Source organism: Notechis scutatus, chromosome 1 (genome assembly GCF_049901735.1).
Source record: "Notechis scutatus isolate UNSWTSFEM ecotype Mainland chromosome 1, rNotScu1.2, whole genome shotgun sequence".
NCBI classification, from domain to species: domain Eukaryota; kingdom Metazoa; phylum Chordata; class Lepidosauria; order Squamata; family Elapidae; genus Notechis; species Notechis scutatus.
This window is the reverse complement of record NC_142009.1, coordinates 162,357,079-162,375,731: the sequence shown is the minus strand read 5'-3', so window position 1 is coordinate 162,375,731 and position 18,653 is coordinate 162,357,079. Positions and strand designations below refer to the sequence as shown.

At 39.8% G+C, this 18,653-nt stretch overlaps 1 protein-coding gene across 1 annotated transcript; it reads left to right on the top strand.

Moving 5' to 3' along the window:
- Positions 1-2,437: 2,437 nt before the first annotated feature.
- COPS8 (COP9 signalosome subunit 8) lies at positions 2,438-17,801 on the top strand. Its single transcript, XM_026679016.2, has 8 exons — positions 2,438-2,689; positions 5,335-5,405; positions 6,400-6,448; positions 9,287-9,419; positions 11,308-11,415; positions 12,616-12,678; positions 15,545-15,586; positions 16,631-17,801. The coding sequence occupies exons 1-8, from the start codon at positions 2,474-2,476 to the stop codon at positions 16,708-16,710; spliced, it is 762 nt and encodes a 253-aa protein (XP_026534801.2). The 5' UTR covers positions 2,438-2,473; the 3' UTR covers positions 16,711-17,801.
- Positions 17,802-18,653: the final 852 nt, after the last annotated feature.

Genomic DNA, 18,653 nt, shown 5'->3' with positions numbered 1-18,653 from the left:
AGTAACCTGATCCCGAGCCATGTGAGGTTTTAAAGGTGACAACCAGAACTTGAATTTCACCCAGAAAAGCACCAGCAGCCAGTGCAGCCCAGAGTAGGGGTGTTAATTTATTATTATTTATTTATTATCCATGCAGCCGCATTTTGTACCATGAATACTCTTCAAGTTCAGCCCTATGTATACTGTGTTATAGTAATCTAAGAGGGAGATAACAAGGGCATAGGTGACAGTGAGCAGGGTATCCTAGTCCAAGAATGGGTACAACTGGCAACTGGAAAATATGTATAGGCTCTCCTAACCATAGTTGCTGCTTGCTTCTCAAGCAGGAGCTATGAATCTAGGAAGACCTCAAGATTGTGCGGCCGGTCTGTCTGAGGTAATGCCATCCCATCCAGAACTAAAGGTGGAAGAATTTTGTCTCCAGAAGATCCAAATATCCACAGTCACTGTTTGCCATGGTTGGATCAGAGTCCGTTTTGCCCTGTCCAAACCTGAACATCCTCCAGACATTGGAATAAGATGTCCACAGCATCACTCAAGGGGCCTGGTTTAGAGATATAAAGCTGGGTATCATCTGCGTACTGATGATATCTTACCCCAAATCAAAGAAACACCTCACCCAGTTGTCAACTCATAAAATATTTCTATGGTTGTTTTAGAGTTGTCAAGAGAAAGAGGCGGGGGGGAAAGGGGTTTGAAAGAGCAGTGTGGCAGCTTGGAAATTGAAAGTGCATTCCATACATAGTTTTTCAGAGTTAGTAGGTGACTGAAGTTTGGCTCGAGACTCATGATTTAATTAATTTAATTGGGATGTAGATCTTAAATAGGAGAGGAGAGAAAATTGAGCCCGAGGCATTGCACAAAGTAGGGGCCACAGGCTAGATCTCTTTCCTTTTATCAACTCTGACTGCAACTGGCCTCAGTGGAAGGAGAAGAACCAGCATGATAGTGCCACTCACCCCAACTCCCAGAATTGGCCCAAAAGAATACCATGAATCGATGATATTGAATGCCATTGACAGATTAAGAGCTAGGAGGGATGCACTACCTCTATCCTGCTAGAGGTCATCCAAGAGTGAGAACAATGCTGTCTCAATCCCAAATCCAGGCCTGGACTGCAACTGAACAAAGTCTAGATAATCCATCCAAAGTCCTCTGCTTTTGCCATGCAACCACTCTCTTCACAATCTCCCCTTCTCGGGAAACTGGGTGAAAACTGTCCAGCTTGGTTGGGTTAAACATTGGTCTTTTGAGGAGGGGGTATATCATTGTCTCTTTAAGATATGATGGGATCACTCCTCTTTTCAAGGAGTTAACTACTACCCTGACCCAGTCCTACATGAATGAATGAACAAATGATTTATTTATTGGCCATATGCTCTCAGTGTACATACAAAGAAAAGATATATCACTTCCTGTGCAGTTTTAATAAGCTAGGAAGGGCATAGACCTAATACACAAGTGGTCAAATTGAGAGGACCTTGTCCATATCATTAAGTTCAACAGGCTCAAACTCTTCCCAGATCACCTTGCAAGATGGTATGGAACCCAATGTGCCAATAAGCACTGGGACCAGCACGGTCAGTTTATGCCATGATTTGTCCATTTCAATCTTTAGATCTTGATGCTATATATCTAATTATTTTATCCCATCTTTTAAATATGTAACTCAAAGCAGTTAGCATACCTAATACTCATGTCTCCTATTTTCCAACAACCCTGTGAGGTGGGTTGGGCTATCTCTTGGGTTGAAGAAAAGATAAGATTTTGAACTTTTTAATGTTGAAATATATCTGGAATGACTGGCTTGTGGAATGAATGAGCTATTAATTAGGAAGTTCTGAGTCAAATGTAGGCCATAAACCAGAGATTAAATAGACAGTTTTCAATTTTACTTTAGCCTGAAGTACTAAATAATTAGGACTGTAGCCTGAGCAACTAAGGAGTATTGTCATCAGGTCTTTCAATCCTTAGGGCAGAATTGTGTATTAAAATCAGGCACCGGTTCTATTATTCATATAATTGAGTAATAGAACATTTTAAAATACTGATAACGGCTTTATTTTTTGCGACACCATTCTGCCCTATTTTATATTGCAATTGTATTTTGTCATCATTATTAGCAACAGTCAATATCAGTGCAACTTCGGTCAGCCGCACGCTTCCAGAGGCAATTGACTAAAAGAACACGGACTTTTTCGTGTTATACATCTAGGAACAGCTTTGGATATTAATATTTTGCAAGAGAATAAAATGCATAACCACCGTCATGATAGTTGTCCGCGAAATTTTGATGAAATGCTTCAAGACCCTTTCCCATTTTCCTAATCGAGAGGAGTGGGGAAGAGCCACTGAAACCGGAAGTTCTGTCAATGTATCACTCTACACTTCCATCTCTGCATATATCTATTTATTTTCACAAATGCAGGTGCGACACGCCCATCGAGCGCAGAATCCGGCGAAGACGCCCCTGATGTTTATTTTCGGGGCCGGAAGTGGAAATAGGATGGGCGAGTGCTTGCCCGCCTCCAGGAAGTTTCCATTCCCCCGCTTGTTTGGGCCGTGTCCGCCAAGAGTTGTTTCGAAGCGGGCGCGAGGCGCCAAGATGCCAGTGGCGGTGATGACGGCGACGAGCGGCGCCTTCAGTTACCGAAAGCTGCTGGAGCAGTGTGAGACTCAGGAGCTGGAGGTAAAGGGGGCAGGGGTGGCAACCATGGAAACGGGGCGCGAGGGAGGGGAAGCAGCAACGCTGGACGCGCGTTCTTCCCGCCCAGCCCTCTTGTCTCAACTTCTTCCATGCGGTCTCTCGGCTGAGAGGAGGCAGGTCTTTGGGAAGCCCAAAGATCTGAGTTGCTTGGTTGATTAGTTGATGCCTTGGCTGCACTATAGCAAACGGAAAACGCTCTGGGACATTGAAAATGTCGAAGAGAAAAGTTCAGTTCTGTCGTTGTGATTTCACACTTGAGAGAGCCTTGGAAATTGCTAAATTTGGAGAAAGCAGTAGATTTTTTTCAGAAGTATTGCAGAATCAGGATGCCATACAATCCTTTGCATTTTATCTTTGTGTTTCTATTGATATTATTCCAAGGGGGCGTGCATAAGCGCACCAACGTGCCTACCGTCCCTGTCCTATTGTTTCTCTTATTCTTCTTTTATTTTTCTTATATGTACCCATTTCATGTATTCACAACTATGTATACACTTATACTTATTATCTTGTAAACAATTGGCAAATCAAATAAATAAATAAATTTCTTACTTGGTTGTTGTGAGCTGCCCAGGGTTGTTGAGAATCAAGTGGCATATACATCTTGTATAACATCTACATTAAAATGAGAGAAATTAGACTTGCCTTCGGTTAAATGCTCAGAATTTTGCAGTCTGTTTCTTCCTTCATTAAACACAGCGGGCTTTATAATACATAGGTGCAGGTAATCCTCGAGTTATAACCATTTGTTTAGAATTAAGACAAGGAACTTAAGTCTGCAAAGATGCGGTCACAGCATCCCTGCGATCATACCACCATTTGCAAATTTCTTTGCCGTCTTCCCATTAGTCAAGTCATTGGGGAAGCCTCCAGGGAAAGTTACAAGTCAATCCTGTAAATCACTTCTGCCACTTTTTCTTCCAAGGAGCCCTGCTACAGAGTATGGATCCCAAGGACCTCACTCTCCATGGCAGCTCACATTCATCTTTACCATTCCCCTGCTCGTCCAGGGCTCCTGCTGGTCTACCTGCACTTCCATTTGGCTGGATGGCTCAGATTTCCCAACATCAACCCCTGACCCCTCACACCTGCATGGGCATGCACATACGTGTGCATACCCCTTACCTGGGACTTTTGCCCCTTCCTGCTTAATAACCCATACACTCCTGGGGTTATAATAGCAACCAGAATTGCCTTCACTAATTGATTTGTTTATGTCATATATTACAAACGGTGATCCTGGTCCCAATTGCCATCGTAAAATGTGGTCTACCTGTGTGAACTGCATTAAAAAGGACAACTTTAGTTATTGTAAATACTACAAATAGTAACTAGTTCAGGGCTTTTAAATTCACGGCCTGCAGGCCAGATGTGTCATGCCCGTTTTAGTGAAGGAGGAAAAAGTTGTGATGTGCCATGTGACGTCGCAAGTTTGACACCCCTGACATAGTTACTACAACCAAAATAGCTCTACAAATTTTATTTTAAATACTAGGCCAGGTCAAAACAGGTCAGCTTAATTCTGTTGGAATTTTGTTTGAAATAGGGACTCCAAACAGTACTATTTGTATTATAATTGTTCACTAGTGAAAATTGTAATCTATCTCTTAATGCCTCAGTAATTTTAATCCTGCAGGTAGTCCTCGATTTACAACAGCTTTTGCGACCCAACAAGCAAATGGAGAATCCAGATTCACTTAACAGTCATGTTACTAACTTAACAAATGCAATGATTCTCTTAACTGGCAAGAAAAATCATAAAATGTGGCAAACTTACTTAACAAATGTTTCACTTAGCAACATAAATTTTGGGCTCAATTGTGGTAGTAACTCAAGGACTACCTATATTTTATTAGCTCCCTGAAATCTTTGCCTTTCATTAGCTGAGGCAAATAATGAATAACCACTTTCTCATAAATGTACATGCCTTATTCTCCTTTGCCAGATTGAAGTCTGTTTATTTCAACACTCCCTCAATAACGTTCTTTTAATTTTCTTTATCAACCTTTGTTAATTAGAATAATTACACAATTATAAATGCTTGTAAAAGGCATGGGTAGGTCCTAAAGCAGGGGTGTCAAACTTGATTTCATTGAGGGCCGCATCAGTGTTGTGTTTGACCTCAGGGGGCCGGGCTGGGCATGGCCAGATGGCCAGCTTAATGTCACTCATGTCAGGGGTGTCTGGTGGCCAGCGAAAGCCCTCCCGAGCTCTGTTTTTGCTCGCAGAGACACCGCAGGCCAGTCCTCACTGTTCCCAGGGCAGCCTTGCTGGCCAGATCTAAGCACCCTGCAGGCCTGATCCAGCCTATGGGCCTTGAGTTTTAACACCCCTGTCCTAATACAAATTGGTTGTTCTCCAAAGTGAGTTTGAGAGTAGGATGAAGTAATGTCGTGTCTGAATGAATTATTTAGGATGTATTTTGACCAGAGAGTTAAGAATATTGAAATGTGTTTTCTTAGTGTACAGAGGTGGAAATGGGCTGTATCGTGCAGTTTGGGGAAAGCACCTGATTGCCCAGATCTTCTTTTCAGAGGGAAGGAATTGGCTTTTATCTGTGTTCTTTGTCCTCAGCTATGTACTGCTTTGTATAGGACACAATCTAATTTTATGCTGATTTTTTTAAGGCCCCTGGAGGAATAACAACATCACCTGTTTATGCTCAACTCTTGGCTTTGTATCTTCTGCATAATGATATGTAAGTAATAGTTTTAATAATAGGTCTGGACCTGTTAGACATCTATAAGCATATTGAGACAATTCAGATGTTTTTAGAATTAGATGAATTTACATTAATTGGCAAAAAACATACTTAGCATTCCAAATCAACAAGTTGTAAAAGCAAAAGCATGTGATGTAGTGTAGGTGAAGTATGCTGTACTTTTATTGATTTTTAGTACCCCGAACCTTTGCTATTTAACACAAGTATGATTTTGAATTTGCTCATACTATTTTTAGGTATTATTGAAAAGCAAAATACTTGTTTTGTTTATTTGTGTCAGAAGCATCACAATTAAAATAAGCAAATTACTTCATAGATTGGAATTTATTTCTGTAAGGCGAGCATCTTTCCCGTCACTTGAACAACATAACCACAAATTTACAAGTAAATAATTACTTGATTAACTCAGTTATTCTTGGCAACTATTGGGAAGCTTTTTGTTGTTGTTGCTATTTTGGAGTTCTTAGATGGCAGTATTACAGTGTCACATATAAGACAATACAATATAATTTGAATATGCACATCAAACCAATTCATAATAAAAATGTAATGCACAAGATAAATACGTAAACCTTTGTGTTGTAGAATGGAAATATGTAGCTGAAACCCTAGGGTTAATAGAAAAACAGACATCATAAATTATGGTTGTAGAACAACTTGCCTGTTGAAGTACTGAGTGCTTCATTGCTGGAGATTTTCAAGATTGAACAGTTTTTTGTCTGGGATAGTCTGAAGATTTTAACATTCAGCAGAGGGTTGGATTAGAAGACTTCCAAAATCGCTTCTCACCCTACGTTCTACATGATAGATACAAACAAACAGTATGAAATCTGAATTATTTAGCCTTTGAAATGTATGTGCACTGTATATTGATATATTCTCAAGGATGTAGCCAGAAACTTCTAGTAAATAAACATTATTGCATAGATTTTGTTTAAAAATGTCCTTATCACTGGTTTATTTTTATTAGGAATAATGCCCGTTATCTCTGGAAAAGAATCCCTTCTGCTATTAAGTCTGTAAGTATTTTTTCAATGCTATCAAAACTAAAACAGTATTGTCAGAACCATGTTCCCCCAAACTACATTTTTATTATTTAAAAATGTATGTTGAATACAAAGTTTTGCTCCTACTGATCTTAATATTTGGGAACACTATTGTTTTTGCATTTTTATTCAAATGTTTATAATGTGTTTTTAAGACTTGTAGGTCTCAGTTCAGAATTGTAGGTCTCTAGTCTGAATACTGAGCTATACTTTCTAAAAATGGAGGGGAAGATTGTTGAGAAGGTGGTGGGTCTGCAGCTGAGAAGAATTATGGAAGAAGCAAATGATCTTAACTAGTGTTTCTCAATCTTGATTAATTTAAGATGCGAGAACTTCCAATTCCCAGAATTTCCCCAAATATACTCTGGTTCAGATCATATAAATCTTTTGCCTTTTACTAAAGATAAATAAACTTCCAGAATTTTCCCAGCAAGTGTTCAGTTCTGAAAGTTGAAATTTTACAGTTGCCAAGGTTGAGAAACACTATTCCAGACATATTCCAGTCTGTTTTCAGGCCAGTGCTGAGACAGTTTTGGTTGCACTTGTGATAGAATTGGGATGGGGATGGTGCATCCATCTTTGTATTCTGTTGAGGTAATTCCCCGTTAGGAGACGTATTGAGAGAAGTGTTGAATAATACACACACAGCACACAGATACACTGTACAGTAAATGTAGGTTTTTACTTCCCATAAAGGTTTAAGCAAAGTTCAAGATAAGCAGTCCAAAATCATTCACAGGTAAAATCAGTCAGTTTTCAGTCCAGGGATAATCTAATAACAAAGTCCAGTATCAAAAAAAAAAAAGGGCAGTAACAGACTTACATCAAATCCAAGAATATCAGTCAATTAGAAGGAACGGCAATATTCTCCAACAGAAGGAAAAAGAGACTTACTGAGACTTCTTCTGAGACTAAGACTAAACAACCCAGGTTTCTGGGCTCCATCTTATGGCCGTTTGAGAAACCACACCCAATTACACTTTTAGGATTCTCTTAAAGAGACAGTATTAAAATATCTATCCTGGTTTATATCCTAACATATTCCTTCCTCTGTTTTTTGATACTGTCAACCAAGGTGGCATCTTAAGCCAATTATGTGGGTCAGAGCACAGTTTTACAGTGGTTGCCTTCTTTTCCTCAGAGCTGGTTCTAATAGATGTTGGCTGGAGAAAGGTTATTGCTCCCCAAACCCTCCTTTATGGGGTGCTGCAGGATTCTATTCTCTCCCTTTTCAACATCTACATGAAACCACTGGGTGAGGTCATCTGCTGGTTTAGGGTTCAGCATACTGATGATACTCAACTATATATTTTGATTGTCGATAGGCCAAGTGCCTGGAGGCTATGTGAGTTTGAATGGGGAGCAAAATGTCTCTAACTCAATACTACCAAGACTAAATGGCTGTGGATGTTTGGCATGCTAAGATTGGGAATATTCAGTCTCTGACCTTTGATGGAGTTTCATTTATTGACTCAAGGGTTTTGTGCAATCTGAGTCTTCCGGGACTCACAGTCCAGGAAGTGTCAGCTATGGCCAAGAAGACCTTTGCACAGGCGCACCAGTTGTGTTGTTTCCCAGATGGGAGGATTCACCCCCTTAAATGCACTCCCCTCCTTTGGAGTGAATCCTCTGATGAATCCTCCTTTGGGGTGGATCCTTTGGGAGAATCCTCTGGGAAGCTTGGTGCTAAGGATCTGTAGGATGATTCCCTTTCTCTTCTGTTTGGATTGGAAGGTTTGCCTCTGCTCGAAGGGCAAAGTGGATAGATGGTTCCCTTTTTAAAACTACCAGGAGGGGGAGGAAGCTGTCCAGCCAGTCTGTATTCTTAGGGAACTGAAAGAGGGAATGAGAGTAAAGAAAACTTAAAAGGGGGGGGGGGGAAGGTGCACGGGGGTTTTTTGGGCAGCTGGAGCAAGAGGAGAGCGCCCGATCGTACAAGGGACGAGACCATGACCCGAAGCTCTGGGGCGGGAAGCAAAGCAAGGCGGGGGGGGGAGTAGAGAAACTATCGTATCACCCTCCCTCCGCCACTTCCACCTACCCAACCCCGAAAGACACACCGACTTGCAGGACCTTGTCGACGCAGCTGCCGTCAATCAAAGCGATGCCCCTGCAGGAGGGCAGGCGGTTCTCGTCGGCAGCGGGGTCTCTCTCACCGCTGCTCCTGTTGGAGATGGTGCTGTTGCGAGGCACCCGCCCCGGCGGGAACCGTGGAAGCTATGGCTTCCCCGCCCGAGAAGCAGCTGAAACACTGCCGGTGGAGGAGTGTGCAACACTCCAAACGCGGCAGCGCACGGGCAGAAGGGAAAGCAACAGCGGCAGAAGAAGCAACAGTGGCAGGCACGATGCAAAGTGCCCCACCACCACCGAAGCCGACATCCACGCCGCCGCTGCCCACCCGCTGACCTGGCCTGCACCCAGCACCATACCCGGGTCTGCAGCAAAGGCACTTGGCGGGGGTAGGGAGCTCTCCACGCTCCGCCATGATCGGCTGTTAGCGGCTGGTGGCGAGGCATGGCTGCCCATGGGGTGCTCTAAGCAAGGGTGGGGGGGGAGAAATTAAGTCACCCCCGAAAAGATGGCCTAGCCGTTTTTTCGGGGGTCACAAGAAAATAAGGCCCGGCCTTATTTTCCGAGAAACATGGTAATATGCCTTAAACACCGTTCTCAAATTAAAACCGAGTTTAAATCCTAGATACGGCAACTGGCCTGGAGAGGAGGTGCCAAAATATTCTGTATAACTATAAGCATATTTGTTTTGTTTTCTTTTGTCAAATAGCTGCAGCTTTATTCTCAATTCTTTCTTTGCAGGCAAATCTTGAACTTGGTGCAATTTGGGCAGTAGGGCAGCGTATCTGGCAAAGAGATTTCCCTGGAATATATACAACAATTGATGCCTATCAGTGGTCTGAATCTATTCAGCCAATTATGGAAGCACTTAAAGGTATACATTTCTTAGTTAAAATTGTGCATATTATTAACCACAAAAGGAAATAAAAGCAATGGCCTGCGCCATGCTTCCTTCCCTATTACCTTTTAAGGGCTTTGCCTTCAGGAATTAGTCAAACCAGCTAATGAAAAGAGGCTGACTGATGTAGGAAATGGGTTATAGAAAGGAGAGGAAAGATGTGGGGTGGAGTGAAGAAAGAAGAATTGCATGCACAGTTTAAGAAGGAGTAATCTGCTAATAGCTAGGTTATGGTTTCAGTATATGCTTCCGGGTAGATGTATACTGTAATACAGTTGCTTTTGTTGAGGTGAGCAACATACGTAAGTTTGGAAAGATGCTTTCCCTAAAAACAGCCAGTGGGGGCTGGTGCAGACCGGGCGGGCCCGCCGCCCTCAGCCCAGCGCCCTTTCCCCACCTCCGGCGCGGAGGCGGGAAGGGGGGGGGGGCGGAGGGCCTGGCGGGCCGCCCAGCCGCCCCGGCCCGGGGGGGGGGAAGGTGGCCTCCTTTGGCGGGCGGGCGGCTTGTCCTCCCTCTCCCCTCTTGAAGACCGGGAGGGCGGCGGGGGGGGGTGTCCTCGGGAGCGAGGGACCCCTGGGCGGCCACCCGGCCGAGCGCTCAGGGTCCCGGGAAAGGGTCCGTGGGGGGGGAGGCGGGGACCTCCCCCCCTGTCCCGCCCATCCTCCTCTTGTCCCTCCTCACAGAGAAAGACCGCCTCCCTGCACCGGCCGCCCCCCGCCTCCGGCCAGTGCGCCCTTGGAACCGCAAGCACTAAACCGGGAGGCCGAGAGCCGCCCTACCCCCCCCCCCCGAGGGGGGTTGCTGTCTATCCCCCCCTTGGTCCCCGCCGCTGGGGCGCACAAGAAAGGAGAGGTGAGGCCAGCCAAGGCCCTCTTCAGGGAAGGGGGTGTCACAGAACCGACAAGCCCGTGGTGAGCTTTTTGCCCTGAAGCCCAAGGGGGGGTTCCGCTGAAGGGGCTCTTGCAATAAAGTTTAATAAGATTAGCAGTAATAATAGGTTTTCCTCCAATGTTGTTATATTGGTAGCCTTGAGCTGGATGATTTCCTGGGAAGATGGTTATTGTCAGGTTAAGGATTGCGGAATGAAATGTGGAAAAGGTACACCCAAAGTTGCATCAAGAACAAGTATTGTTTCTGAATTAATTTTTATTCATGTTTTCTACTCTGCTAAGAACAAACTACCTTTAACAGAGAATTTCCGCTCAGGTATATATTGGTTAATGCAAGCTGAGGTTTGTGCAGAAAGTTCAACTTGTACTTTGGCAAAGTAAATGTATGCAGCATTGGATCGAACATTTGATAGATAATTTACATTTGAGCTATACTTTATCTGTTTTCAACAAGCCAACTAAAACTTGTCTACCATGAATACCATGATATCACTTATTCTATTCAGTTTTGGAGCCACGTTTAACAGATTTTCACCTCCATTGATAAATATATCTTGACAGGCTCCCCCATTTGCAAAACCCTGATACCAGTTCCCAGGAGAAAGGTTGCCATTTTCAGCTGTGATTGCTGTCACTGCTACTTAATTTGAGATAATATATGACATAAGAAATGTGAGGTTTGATTAAGATTGACATGCTTTATAAATTGGAATTCAGTATTTAATTCTTTCAGTTTTTGATTATAGTTCATCAAAAGCAAATGTTGAAGTAAAATACATTTTTCATGTATTTTGATAGGATACTTTGTATATAAAGGGTCATTGCTTGTTTGTAGGAATCAGGCTTTACATCTAACCAATCATCTCCTATATAAATGTGCACATTTCTGATTCTTCTCAAGAGAAACTTATTTAAGAACAAGGTGTTTTCCTATCCTTGGTAAGCTAGCTTTGCATTAATTACCCCTCTAATAGATGCAACAAGGCGGCGAGCATTTGGACTAGTCTCTCGGGCATATCCTTCCATAAGCGCAGATGACTTTGCAGCCTTTGTTGGACTTCCTGTAGAAGAAGCAGTAAAAGGTACTGAAAATACCTGAGATGCAAATAAATGTTGCTTATACTCAACGTTGAGCTTGTATCAATATATTTAGACACCTGGTAGCTTGGACACCCAGTTCTCTAAACGCTGCTGTATATGATTTGGTGGTGGTGGTAACTGATTTTATGCTATAACTTTCCTCCACAGTTAATGACATCTTTAATCATCTTGTAGCCTAGATTGAAAAATCCCTTGTCAAATAATAGTCATGTCATGTATTGATTTAAAGCTTAACACTCAATTTCAAAGATGCATCTTTGAAATTGAGTGTTAAGCTTTAAATCAATACAATCTTGTTTAGCAACCACAGTTGAGAACAGCTAAGCTAAGGTTGTTAAGCGAAACAGTCACTAAGTGAAACTGCTTACAATCTTTAGCTTTCATTTGCTTTACATATCTGTGAAGATCATACATGAGAAGATTGGTCAGAGTTACTTTTTCATCTCTGTTGCAAAAGTGAACAGTATTTGAGGCAATCACTAAACTATTAGAATTGTGTTACAAGACTTTCAGTTCTTACAATTGTATATTCTAAACGAATCACAGATTTTCTAAAACTATGCACATTTTTAGAATTGCTACAGTTTTGCTGATTTTTTTTGGAAGATTATCAATTTATTTGGCAATGTAGAAATACTGTACTTTACGGGATTGTTTCATTCCTTTGATAAAGACTAAACTGGTTTCTGTGCCTGGCATGAAATAGTTTTAAAAGCAACAGTAAGTTGTCTAAAATTTGTGCTTAGTTCACTTACTATAAGAGCCATGGTGGAGTAGTGGTTAGAATGCAGTACTGCAGGCTACTTCTGCCTGCTGTTTGGCAGTTCAAATCTCACCAGGCTCAAGGTTGACTCAGCCTTCCATCCTTCCAAGTGGGGAAAATGAGGACCCAAATTGTTGGGGGCAATATGCTGACTCTGTAAACTACTTAGAGTGGGCTGTAAAGCACTATAAAGCAGTATATAAGTTTATTGCTATCGCTATATTGTTATTAAAGGATAACCGGCTGAATAAAAGGAAAATGAACATTAATAGTTCACTTTATAGGAAATGGAAATATAGCAAGGAATAAAAAAACAAGAAATAAAAACAAATCAGGAAATTAATCCCATCGAATGTTTTCCGTATTGAATCATGTGTATGAAACTAATTATAGCTAATGAACTATATTACAATTTTAGGAGTTCTTGATCAGGGATGGCAAGCAGATTTGTCAACTCGAATGGTTATGCCTAAAAAGCCAGGTAGGTGGAGCTCTTGTTCCATGAGGATTTGTGGAAGGGGGAGGGAAAGGGAAGGGAGGTGACACTTCAGGATTACTTAATATTGCTTGCCTGCCTTTGCTGCACACAATTGAAAATGCAATTAGTATTTACATGCCAGCATTCCTTTCAAATGTTTAAAATAGTAGGGTGATACTCGTAAGATGTCATGTCAAGAAAATGAACTAGTGATCTATTTGAATGGGTGCAGGATGTTTTAATGAAATGGATATTTTAGAATGTAAAGTTTAAATAGAAATAAACAGGAAGTGCCTCAGCTTGCTTTCTCTGTCTGCTTCTTGGCAATAAAGACTCAGTTGAGCATATTTTTCAGTGACCTTAACTGACACGCCTGAATTGAGTGAAATGTAGTTACAATTAAATGTTACAATTTTGAATACCATTTAAGTTGTCAAATTAAGTCATTTTTGCTAGTTTAAATTTATATTCTATATTGATAATAATAAGGGCCTGTAATGTGGTTTTACTTCTTTGCTGAAAATTGTCCTTCAAACTGTCTGAGATGACTGGGCTATGTCTGCTACAACAATCATTCTGCATTTTGAATTGCACTTGTTTCTAATAAAACCTTTTTTATTTTATTAGGAGTAAAATCCTAGTATTTTTATTGTATTACCTTCACTACCTCATTGCATATTCAGAGAGTTTATAAATAAATTTAAAAGAACTGCTCCCAGCATAGACTGGAACATACAGTAAATCCAACTTGCACATTTTCATAATTTATAAGTTTATTATTTCTGTTTTGCTTTCTGTACTTAGTTAACAGCCCAACTCACTTTTCTTTTATCCCATGGTTGTAGAGTTTGCTTCAGAGCTTTGGGGAGGAGTTAAGTGACTTTTTGCAAACAGGTTAATGAGAGACTAATAGATTTTTCTTTATGAAATTTGGTGTTTGATGGGGGATTGAGTGGAGTAGTCTCCCCGCCCCACACAAATTGGATAGGATTTCTGAGGAAAATATTACGATTACTCAAGGAAAATTACCAAAAGTCTTTGATTTGATAGACAATTTAGGGTTGGTTGATATATGAAGGCAAAAGAATGGCAATACAAGAAAGTACACTTATTTTTTAGAATGACACAGATCCTTTTCAAGAATAGAATGATTTGGATTTCAATATATTTGGCTACTAAAATTTCCAAGGTAGAGATATTAGATCTTACCAAAGACATTTTCAGAGAAAATACAAAATATTTTGGATGAGATAAAAAGAAAAGATTTAAATAAATTCACAGGATATATATGTATAAAAATAAAAATCAAACCACAAATTAAAAAAAAAAAAAAAAAAAAAAATAAAAAAAAAAAAAAAAAAAATAAAAAACCAAAACCAAAAAAAAAAACAAAAAAAAAAAAAAAAAAAAAAAAAAAAAAAAAAAAAAAAAAACACCCAAACCCCCCACAAAAAAAAATTTAAAATAAAACCAAAAAAAAAAAAAAAAACAAAAAAAACAAAAAAAAAATAAAAAAAAAAAAAAAAATCCCCAAAAAAAAAAAAAATACCCCTCCCCAAAACCCCCCCCCCCCCCCTTTCCCCCCCTCCCCCCCCCCACCAACACTCCCCCCCCCCAAAAAAAAATTCCCACCACCCCCCCCCCCCCAAACCCCCAAATAACCCTCTCCCCAAAAACCCCTAACCCCACCCCCCAATAACATTTTTTAAAACCTTAAAAAAATAATTTATTAATTTTAAAAAAATTTTTTATTTTTTCAACTGTTGCCCAGGAGGGAATATGATATTTTGCCTTGACCAGGGGGGGTTGGACTAAAAGACCTTCAAGTTCCCTTTCAGCCTAATATTCTATGGTCTCTTTTGGGTTTTTACTTATAAGACAGCTAAATGACAGTGTTAAATACTCTGGAATATTTGGAACAATATAATGAAAAACAAACTGCATTAAACTTTTTAGAGGGAGAAAAGGCTTTTGATAGTTTGAGCTGGATTCTCTTGTTTAAAGTTCTGGAATACACAAATTTTGGAGAGAATTTTATAAAAATGGATGAAATTGATTTATACTTTGCAGATAACATAAATAATTGTTAATGGAGATTTAACCAAACCAGTCTAGAAATAGATACAAGACAATGTTGCCCTCTTTTGTTTATTTTAGTTCTTTTGTTGAAATATGAAACAAAAGAACAAGTGAAAAAATGCATAGTAAAATGAGCTAAATTTTTTGGCTACAATATACAAATGGATCCATGGGAAAATGTATCCATGGTTGAAAATGTTGAAAGGATTGAAATTTACATTGTGTTCTAACCTTGAAAATCATTTTGATAAAAGGATGTATCATTGCTTTTTGTCACCATAGATAAATTGGAGTATTTAGAATCTTTGCTAGAATTGTGAACAACACAAAGAAACTTTCTATTATGAATGATGGACATGAAAAAAGCAATAAAAATTGGATACAAATTATTTAAAGATGAATGTATGATTGAAAAATTTTGGGATTAATTTACAGAAAATATACAGTATTTATGACTGATTGGAAATTCCTTATAGACTTGCATGAGACAGGAAAAAAACTGCACTTATGACTTGATGTGTAGAAAAATACTGGGATAATAGAAAAAAAGTGAGCTTTTTTGTAATCATAGGGTAAGAGATAATTCTGCAATCATGCTTATATTTGCTATTTCTTTTTGTCTTTTTCTGTTTTCTTTAATTCTGTATCATTTTGTGTTACTTTTATGTTCTCTTTTAAACTAAAGGAGCCTTGGGTTGTGCTGGTGGTGGGGGAGTTCTGTATTATAAATTTCCAAAACCTCTAACAATGTGTTTGTTTGATAGATTGGTTTTGCTGTTATATATTTCAGGTCCTCAGGAGCCTACATTTAATAGGTTTCATCCACTATCAGGTATGCATATCTCAGGTTTGTCTCTGTAGCTGCTCCAGCCTCCCCTTGTTTGGAAGTCCAGAGTGCCTGTATCATCTTAGACTGACAGTAGGTCATCAAGACCTGGCTTTTCCCCCAAGCACTGGGCTAAGAATGAATCAGTTCAGTAACTCATGGAGTTGATGAGGTGTTGGCCGCCCCCCCCCGCCAAAAGCTGGTACGAAGCCCGCATGTATCAAAACGATTTTCCGCCACCACCCCCCCCCCCCCACACCCCCAACCTTTTAAAAAAAAACCCCCCCCCCCCCCCCCCCCCCCCCCCCCCCCCCACCCCCCCCCCCCCCCCCCCTCCCCTCCCCCCCCCCCCCCCCCCCCCCCCCCCCCAAAAACTGGGTTTGGCACTGTAGGGCATGTATGATTTTTTTTTAAAAAAAAAATGGTTTGTGAATACTGTTTACTGCCTGCTGTGAACCAGCTAGAATTATTTTGTGCATACGATAGGTGGCTGAATACGTTTTATAAAAACATGTATTAATATTTTATATCCTTGCTGTCTAAAAATGTTCTAGCATTGTATTCGTGTCTGTTTAATAAATTAACATGGCACATGGTTATATGTAGGAATTTGAAGCCTACTCAGTTTTTCCTTTATGCAGAAGTGGAAGGTTCTGAAGCTGAAATAATTATTTCCCTTGTGCTACAGAGCACATAGTCAGTGGGTGTTTTTCTTTTCCATACCACTCACATTCCTATATTGGCATCTTAATATCTTGATGCTGTTCAGGATCTTGTATTAAAAGTTATAAAATATCTAAGAGTGAGCATTAAGTTCTTAGCATTTGTAGACTTTCTAATGATAATGTGGGTGAAGGCTTTGAAGGATTTGTTATTTACCCATTTACTGTGGCCATGAATGAAATTTTGATCTATCCAGATCATTCAGAAACAGCAGAAGGAGGCAAAGGATGCACCTACAGCCTCCAGATGTGCAGTTTGTTATCTTTTTGTAAGATGGAAATAATAATGTAGTTTCTGTTCTCATCGTGTTTTCTGCTTTCTTTGTAGAACCTGCTCCAGTTCCACCAATTCCTAATGAACAACAATTGGCTCGATTAACTGACTATGTAGCTTTCCTTGAAAATTGAAAACTCTGATCACTCATTCATGACATGCGATGTACTTTGAGATTCATTTGCATTTTGTTTATTCTGTTCAGTGTTGCAGTGTATGCATTACAGTGGAACATAATTTTACATTTAACTATATAGATTTTATTGGAGCAAGTCTTTCAATTTAATTACCATATTTAATTGGCTGAGTATGTAGACTTAAATAACTTATTGTGGAAGAAGTAGTTCTTCCCCATTTATAATCTATCATAAATTGTAAGAAAAGTTAACTGCTACCATGGCTCAGCTGAAAACCAAACATTGAAAAGGACAGGGAAGACGAAAATCCAGTCAAGCAATGCTCTTAAAACTAAGTCTATCAGAAAACATTGCCGTGTCTTTGTTTTGATTATATATTGCTACACATTTACAATGAGTTTCTGCTTTGACTTGTCACACATTGGAATATCTAATGGCAGATTTTGAAGGCTATTATATTTTGATATACTTTAAAAGATCTGTCCTTGAATATAAGCACACATTAAATCTGGAAGATACCAAAATATGTATTTGGTAAAATATATGCATGGCTAATAGTTCTTGTACAACAGTTCTGTTAGCATTCTAGTTTGAGACTTTAAAAAGCATCAGCTGATTTCTCAAACTGATAGCTTGCTTCTGTTTAAATCAGAATATTTAGATTGCCTTCTGGATGTTTCTTGTGCTCACAAGAAACAACATCTGATTGCCGAAGCCAGTAGATGAAATTATCCTTGAACTTCAGTAGAACTTTTCTGTGTTAGAGTCTTGCTAATGTGGGAAGAAAGGGCACATTTTGCTTTGTCATTTTTATATGGTATGATCCTAGAGTTGTGTTTTTTTTCTTGTTATCAGACACCATTATTTAATGGTCTGTTCAGAAATTGCTGGTATCTGTCCTTTGTAGTGAGACTTCTGTCAGTGCATTATTACTGTATGTTCGTAACCGTTTTGGATGTGTTTGAGTGCAAAATGGTCCTATTTTCTGCACAGTTACTTTAAGAGTATCATTGATTTTGCTATTTATTTGAAAACCTCAGAGTAGATGGGAAGCTTAGTTTTGGTATTATTAAAATATATTTACATCATTCTGGTCTATTTTTAGTTAATTTTTCTTCAAGACATACATTTAGGTTTAGCGTTACTTTAGCACTCAGACTATATATGAGTTTCTCTGCAAGTTTGCATGTGTCAAATCTATGTATATTAAAGAATACTTGGTGATACTTTAATGGTAAGATCCTAACCATGTTAAATGTAAACTTGTTTAACTACAATGTAAGTATGGAATGATAAAGAAATAAGTTACAGAAGATAGAGAACATTCATCCCTTGAGAACAAAAAGATTTTGGTGGTTTGAGTTAAATAGAATGTAGGAATCTGTGTTAATCACATGAAGCACAACAGGAGAAGCAAAAAAGCAGGCAAAACTGTAAATAATAAGAACTTGGATTTAACACAAATATTATACTGTTATTTTTACATAATAGCTTCAAGCAGGAAATGGTTATAAAACTATTTTTGGTTAGGTTTGGGGGGGATGATCCTGTTTATCTTATATTGCTCGGTACAAGGAGTACAAGCATGATTATATGATTTACAGTACTGTGTAGTCTTAAGGGACTATAAAAAGGGACGCGGTGGCTCAGTGGCTAAGACACTGAGCTCGTCGATCAGAAAGGTTGGTGGTTCAAATCCCTAACACTGCGTAACGGAGTGAGTTCCTGTTACTTGTCCCAGCTTCTGTCAACCTGGCAATTTGAAAGCATGTAAAAATGCAAATAGAAAAATAGGGACCACTTTGGTGGGAAGGTAACAGTGTTCTGTGTGCCTTCAGTGTTTAGTCATGCCAGCCATATGACCACAGAGACGTCATTGGACAGCGCTGGCTCTTCGGCTTTGTAACGGAGATGAGCACAGCTCCCTAGAGCTGGAAATG

Coding starts and splice junctions, on each gene's coding strand:
- COPS8 (XM_026679016.2), top strand. CDS start 2,474: ATGTTTATTTTCGGGGCCGGAAGTGGAAATAGGATGGGCGAGTGCTTG. Junction 5,406..6,399: donor TATCTTCTGCATAATGATAT/GTAAGTAATAGT, acceptor TATTTTTATTAG/GAATAATGCCCGTTATCTCT. Junction 6,449..9,286: donor TCCCTTCTGCTATTAAGTCT/GTAAGTATTTTT, acceptor CTTTCTTTGCAG/GCAAATCTTGAACTTGGTGC.